The following is an 8,062-nucleotide window of genomic DNA, read 5'->3' on the forward strand; positions in this document are numbered from 1 at the left end:
CGATAGAAATAAAATTTTGACAAAATTTTCTATAGAAATAAAATTTTTACAAAATTTTCTATAGAAATTAAATATTGACAAAATTTTCTATAGAAGTACAATTTTGACAAAATTTTCTATAGAAATAAAATTTAGACAACATTTTCTATAGAAATAAAATTTAAGAAAATAAGATTTTGATGTTTGGTATTTTTATGGTAACATTTTCAACAATTTTTGATAGATTATTTTGGGCTCGAGTGGTAACCGTACTCACAATATTGTGAAATAGAGAACTGAGTATCCAGAAAAAAGACAGCAATATACATTCTGTTAACTTAGTTTGACATGGGAAATAAAATAAATATAAAATAACATTTGGTGAAAAGCTTAACATTAAAAATAAACCATAAAAATTATGTTAATGATCAGTAATCAAATAAGACTAAAGCAAACAATTTTAGCTGTATGGTCATTTTAGCAAACAAATGAGAATGAGAGAATAGCATGCAAATAAATATATCTGAAATTGAGAGTAAGAATGAGATGTAAGAAATGATCACTGTGAAATAACCACTTGAGTATCGAGAATAGTGGCAGTAGCATTTAACATAGAACCTGTTTACTTATATTAACATTGGGAATAACATATATACATAATAACGTCTAGTGAAAAGCTTAACATCCACATTAAAACCTTATGATAATTTTAATGATTATTGTCCACTTTATTACAGTCAACAAATAAAGCCTTACATATGCCATACCATCCTATATGCCACTTCACACCCCCCCCCCCCCCCTCCTCTTTATTCCACTTCTTTATCAAATAACTTTTATACTAATCACCTCATCGATAAGTTATTGGGATTAAAAATCTCTTACCTTTCATAGTTCAGGCAAGTTTTTATTAAAGAGCAATTATTGTCATCAGAAACGATTGAGTTCTTTTTCAATTAAAAATGCTCAATCTACATAGTTTCGGAAGAAATCTTATCAGAAGAGAAAATGTCAATAAAATTATGCTGATGTTGATATGATAAAAAAACTTTCAATTTTTAGTTTAGTTCTGAACATTGAAATGAAAGTGTGGGGTTTAGCAATATTCTTGAGTATATCGCTATTTATACTCGCTGGTCAGGTAAAATCAGCTGACGATGATGAAGAACCTGATGATGAAGTTCCAGTGATTACAACATCTTTGGGCAAAATCCAAGGCAAATTATTAACTACACTCTATGGACAAAATATCTTTGCATATCGAGGAATACGTTATGCCAAGGCTCCTGTGGAAGAGTTGAGGTTTAAACCACCCGTACCTGTGGATCCGTGGAATGACACAGTGAAAGCTACATCGGATAGTTTAGTATGTCCTCAACCTGGGGCCTTACAGATAGTTATGAGTGAGGATTGTTTAAAGCTGAATGTCTTCACCAGAAACATCACTGCTCGTTTTCCCGTTATGGTCTATATACATGGAGGAGCTAATGTTTTGGGTAGTGGTCATAGTTTATACGAAGCAGGACCAAATTATCTATTGGATCATGATGTTGTATTGGTGGCTTTCAATTATCGTTTGGGTGCTTTGGGATTCCTTAGCACTCAAACGGAAGAATATCCAGGAAACTATGGTTATCTTGATCAAGTGTTAGCATTAAAATGGGTAAAGGAGCATATTGCTAATTTCGGAGGAGATCCTGATTCGGTGACGATTTTTGGTATGAGTGCTGGATCAATGGCAGTTTCTTTGCATATTGCTTCACCCTTATCCAAGGGCCTCTTTCATAAGGCCATACTAATGAGTGGATCTGCTGCGAATCACTATGCCATCGATAATATATATTGGACCCGGAAATTGGCAAAAGAGCTTTCATGCCCCCAATATAATCCCACAGATATGGTGGAATGTTTAAGAGAGATTAGTTGGAAGACTATCGTCAACAAATGTGCTGAATGGGAACCATATTCATTTGTCAATATGAAATGGAATTATGAAGTGGATGGTTATTTTTTACCAGAGCATCCTAGCACAATTTTCGCCCAAGGGAAACACAATAAGGTTCCCATGATTGTGGGTTTTTCACGAAATGAATTGGATTATTCGGTACATCGTAAGTAAAGTGAAGTGAAGTAATTATAAAAGAGTGTTAATTAAATGACATTGTAGATCAAGAAAACAATAGTCGCCTATTGAATGATTTGGCCGTAAGTTTCGATAGTTATGCGCCTGAGATATTTCTTTATGAACCTGAGTCTCCATCAGTACCAAAAGATCAATTGAAGAGTCGTCGTATTTGGAATTTTTATATGGGCCAAAACACTGTTGCCATCAATGAAACAAATTTGCAGAATTTTGGTGAAATATTCTCTGATGCTATTTTGGGTCATGGTATTCATCGTCTGGTAAAGTTATTGTCCAAAGATACAGAAATTTATTATTATCGAACTGATTATGTTGGAAGAAGAAGTCTTTATGAGGATAATAATGGACAACCAAGAGGTAAGATATGATTTTGTTTATATAAGTAGTAGTAAAAATTCAAATTTAATTTGAATAAAGCTATGAACCATAAATGAATCAAATGGGGAATTCACTTGAAAATTATCACATACCCCGATGTTCCAATATTTGGAATCACAAATTGCAAGAATTTATTTTTTTTTATAAAGAAAAAAATTGAGATACTATTGAGGTCTTTAATTTAATTTGTATTTGAAATTCTTATCACAGAGAACAATGTTACCATAATTAAAATTTGTATGTTTTAGGTTTAAGAAAATATCGCCAAACGAGAATTTTGCGGTTCCGAATATCGGAACATACCCCATCTTTATATGACATTTGATACCAAACCGACTATATTTATTATAATGAAAGCATATATGTATATATATGTGTAAAATAGAATATTAAAACGCTTACGACTGATCTCATATTTTCGTATAAAATTTATTGAAAAGTAGATATTTTGTTATAACACGATTGCTCTAAAATAAATCTAAATTCCTACTATCCAATTCTACTATGATTCAAAGTGTAACCAATTTTAGTTAATATTTTGTTTATAAAGGAGTGCAAAATGGAAAATGAAATGGCATAGCAAAGTGGAATATTTAAGCCTATGCCCAATACTGATTTAAATTCCCCCTGTCCCATTCTACTATAAGACAAAAGTAGCCTTAGCCTTCAAAATAGTTTATTGTTGATCAGAATTTATATATTTATTTAAAATCAGATATTTTGGCATATAATGATCAAGCAGAGCAATATGGACAAAGTAGAATATTTAAGCAAATATGCTGAATTACAATTCCTAAATTCCGACTGCCCCATTTAACAAATTGTTTAATATCATAGAAATCTATGCTACGCCTTTAGAAGAGAAAGAGCAACACAACTAAAAGTTAATGTGATTCCAAAAAAAGGATTCGAAATGATATGTCTTCAATTGGTCCTAGTTTCTGAAGGATAACCATAGCTTTTCGGCGTTTCTTAAATTTGCCGATTGTCATATTGAGCATGAGCAGCGCTTTTTTCTCCTGCAATTTGGATACTTGTTTTCTACAATTTAAGGGTTTTAAATTCTCTCCTTACAGGTATTGGTCATGCTGACGATTTGCAATATATAATGCCTGGTCTCTGGTATGGTACTCAGTTAGGCAAAGATGATCCTGATATATTCATGGTAAATCGTATGACTGGTCTTTGGGCCACTTTTGCCCAGACGGGGTAAGTAATGAATATTTTAGGTTTATCGATTACATAAAAAAAAATTAATTGCAATTTACTTTGAATTTTACCTAGATATCCAATAACCCCTGATATCCCTAACTGGAAGGCATTGACTGAAACTGAACCATTTGTGTTGTATAATGACAAAACTCCTTCATTTGGCTCCTGGCCTTATGTGGAACGTTATCAATTGTGGGATGAGATGTTTCCTCTCGCTGTGAATTCCAAAGGATGTAATTTACCTACAATTACAGGCATTTGTGGATTATTGTTAAGCATTTGGAAATTAAGTTAATATGTGTGTTTTGAGATAAATTCAAACATTTCGCAACCAACCAGGGGGTGTCATCATTAAGTGTCATTAAGATTAAATAAAATGTTGTTATTCTTCAATTAATCAACACCAAAATTGCATACTCGGCTATCCTGGGTCCCCTTCAAAGGAGCTGTTCAAGAAAGGGAATGCTAACTAAGCAAATATGTGTGCTTGTGTGTGTACATAAAAGATATAAGAGAGCATTAAGAATTTTCTGGCTCTAAATATTTGGGGGATAATGTCTTTAGTAATTAGTCTTAAAGGATTAAAGAAATCTCACTGTGAATACTATGGATATGTGTGCGTGTGAGTGTTTATTCCCCCCTGTTAAGGTCTCATTGTTTACCTTTGTTGTTATTGGTATTGCTCTCTTTGCTGTAAAGCTATTTGTTTATGTGTAATTGCTTTCTTAATTGCCTTTATATTTTCTCCCCCTATCCCTCTGTAATAGAAAGCTTGACTCTTAGAGTTCGTGTGTATGTGACCTAGAGAGTCTTACGCATTGAGATATGTGAGTGAGTGAATGAATGGTTGGATGTTACTCTGAATGTTTTTGGTTTGATGTAGTGCTATTGACATTTAAGATTACATCGCATTATCCTCAATGCGTAAACACTTTATAAAAGGATTATTTACCGAAGTATTTTATCTTCCTCTCCGCTCCCCCTTCTCAGCGCTATGCGTTTCGCTTTGCTCTTTGAAATTTCAATGTGATAATATCAGAAGGTAGCAATCATCTATTCAGGAATGAGAGATAAAAGTGCACAATGAAAATCATCTTTCATTCATCATTCATGTCCACTACAACTGTTCTCTTAGAAATAGTGATGCATGTTAACATTCATTTATAGAGCCAATATATGGACACAAGCCCTAAATGTTGCTGGAGAATTAATGTTTACACAGTCAATCTCCAAATTGATGTGATATACACTGAAAACAAAAAAAATGTAATACGCATATATTTATTTTATGAATTTGGAGATCACAAAATTGGTGATGACGACTACGCCCACTCTATACCTTAACTTATTACACGGATGAAAAAGACTGTTTTTCATATGTTTGGCTATAAACATTATATGTTTGGAACACAAATTTTTAAACACAATATTTTTGAGTGCAAGCATATAATGTTCATAAACTAGCATAACATGTTTGGGACATATATGTTAATATGTTAGAACATATTATGTTTGGGACATAAAATGTTTGTAAATATAATATGCTTGGATGCAAACATATATTAATTTAGAAATAGCCTATAAACATATATGTGTTTAGTAGCTTGGAGCGCTATTTAACTGGGAGCGATATTGAATTAAGTTGGTGGTTGTTGCTTGTTATTATAAAATTAACATTTTATTTTTCCTTGGGCAATTGATCAGCTACTTCTTTGATCCTTACAAACTGTGTGGTCCGCTGTTCGAATCCCCGTCCGGCAAAAGGTAAAATTAAAATAAAAAAAATTATAGAATTGAATAATTTCTTCTACAATGTTTGTATTACAGAAAAAGGTGCTAAGAACTAAAAAATCTCGTGGAAGTGAGAAAGATGTGAGGGAATATACAATTGGGCAGAAACAAAATTTTGAGCATTCAGGTCGAAAACCTATGTTGTTAGCACCTATATTAGCTGTTTATTTTCATAATTCATTATGATTGTAAATATATAAATAAATAAATACAATTTTGAGAACAATATTGTTTGGGAGAATTTTTTTTAAGCATATAATATTTTTGGGTGCAAAATGCTTCCAAACATATTATATGTTCACATAATAACATATTGTTTTTTGGAAGACAACATTATTGAATTTGGATGCAAAAATACAAAATGTTTGGAGCTTAGAATACCCAAACATATATTTTTTAGACCAATATGCTTTCAAACATATTATATATTGGAAGAGATCAAACATATAAATGTTTGGGCAATACCCAAAAATATATATGCTTGAAGCAAAATATGTTTGGGAGTATATGTTACAGAAGCGATTTTTTGTGAGCGTGTAAGGAGCCTAATAGACCATATACAGTGAAGAGACTTTCAATCTACTATTAGACAAAAATGTCCTGTAGAATATCCGATGGATACGTATGTGGAATTGGACGAGTTCATGTACTCTAGCAAAAGAACAAAAAAGTTTTTAATAGGGAATCTAAAATAACATTTCGCATCGAGTAGAGAAACATGGGTCCAATGTCATAAACAGGAAACCTAGGAAAACCCGAAACAAAGGACTGCACTCGGCCAACGGGTTCTGAAGAAGGCGAAATCTATATCATCGACCGGTAGGTTACTCTTGGGGATTCAGATGAAGTAAATATGGAGATATGAGGACCAGTCTACCGACTAGTTTAGACAAAACGCGAATTAGGCGTTTTCTTTAGAAAACCACAAATACATCAAGAGCACATAAAAGAAATTACAAAATGTATACGATACAAAATTTTCAATTTTTTTTTTTCAGTGTAATATAAAAATTAAATTTAAATTCTCTCTGATATGACCGTAGGAACACTTGTATTCTGATAACTAGGCTAGCCACCCCCTGAAGTGAAGCCTTTGAGCTTGTGTATGTTTAATTTCACAATAATTATCCTTTGTTTCAAAGTCCTTCAAAGGTTTTGTTTGTTATCCTCAAAATTTCAAATACAAACAAACAAAAGGCCTACCAGTCATTCACCCAGCACCCATACAGCAGTAGCAGCTTATCGCATAGCCATGAAGTTGATACGTTTATTTTGCTTCCTTCCAGATAGAAGTACACATATCAGACTCCCCGAAATTACTTTGAAGTTATGGTGCAATGTGTGGCAATGTCGTCTTTTGTTCCCAGAGTATTTGCTGTTAATTTTTGTTGGTTTTAATCATTTTTGGTTTAGCTATTGCTATTGTTGTTGTTGTCAAAAGCCTGAGATAATTTCCAAATGTTCATTAATATTCGTTGGTCCCAGATTACAGTTGAGCGATAAATGCCTACAGATAAATTTGTCAGTCGCAGGTTTGATCGGTAAGTAATTAATCATTCTATAACTAAGATAGCCAGCTATTTTTGCTTAAGAGTATGTGAATGCCATACGTATATGTGGAGTTGAGTGGAGCTGTAAGAGCAGATTCAGTTCTATTGGTCAGGTACTACGAATACCAACTTGTAGCTGTTGATAACAAATTTGAAGAATTCTTGAGAAAACTTGAAGATTAGAGAAAATTCACACATTCGATTTTATGATTAATATACGATTTAAAGAATTCCAATGAATCACGGAATATTGAGAATATATCAAGAGATTAGTAGTATAGGCCAAATGACCGTCTGTGGATAATTACATACTTAGGACTGGTTTCTCATTATCCTTAATTCAATCGGAAGATAAACCAATGGTTCTCAATATTTTTGTATGTGATCAGCTATTTCATGGACACGATCAAGTTATTGGCAAAATGGTCCTTCGAGTGCTAGTCTAATAGAATACTATACGTTGAGATTTTCTCAGAGTGATGTTTTATTCTATTTTTAGCTCACTGATAAGGAGCACTTTTTAAAGCAGGGTTTAAACTACATTGACAACTTGTGAATTATTCTTAAACGAATTCAGTTGGTATTGTGCGCAGGTCTGCTGTACTCACAAATATTTTTGGGTTCAATTCTAGGCACTCACAAGCACCTAAAACCCAATCAATAGGTTTTTAATCCATTAGTATTGTTAATATCACTTGAATACCGATATGTAGGCTCTGAAATTGGTAACACCGTGCATTACATTTGTAATAAGTAGTACTTCTTAGGTACCTATTACATTCTATTTAATTAAAATTCGTCTTAATATATAAACATATGAATTTGTTTGGGATTTCCACTGTGGGGGAGAGAAGAGATTTTCAGTTACAACTGACACGACCATACAGGGTGACCAATATGTATGGCAACCAATATCCAACTTGCTAAAATTTCTAAACCGCTCGTCAGCTTGCTAATAGATTTACTCCAGCAAAATTTCATTTTATAGTTTACAAGCTTACAAAAGCAT

The 8,062-nt window shown here is 32.8% G+C and overlaps 1 protein-coding gene across 1 annotated transcript; it reads left to right on the plus strand.

Moving 5' to 3' along the window:
- The first annotated feature begins 1,168 nt into the window (after positions 1-1,168).
- On the plus strand, positions 1,169-7,326 carry LOC142223141 (esterase E4). Its single transcript, XM_075292966.1, has 9 exons — positions 1,169-2,090; positions 2,153-2,479; positions 3,577-3,709; positions 3,785-3,966; positions 6,244-6,322; positions 6,701-6,871; positions 6,917-7,044; positions 7,096-7,166; positions 7,282-7,326. The coding sequence occupies exons 1-9, from the start codon at positions 1,379-1,381 to the stop codon at positions 7,324-7,326; spliced, it is 1,848 nt and encodes a 615-aa protein (XP_075149081.1). The 5' UTR covers positions 1,169-1,378.
- The last annotated feature ends 736 nt before the right edge of the window (positions 7,327-8,062 follow it).

Source organism: Haematobia irritans, chromosome 2 (assembly GCF_050003625.1).
Source record: "Haematobia irritans isolate KBUSLIRL chromosome 2, ASM5000362v1, whole genome shotgun sequence".
Classification (NCBI taxonomy): domain Eukaryota; kingdom Metazoa; phylum Arthropoda; class Insecta; order Diptera; family Muscidae; genus Haematobia; species Haematobia irritans.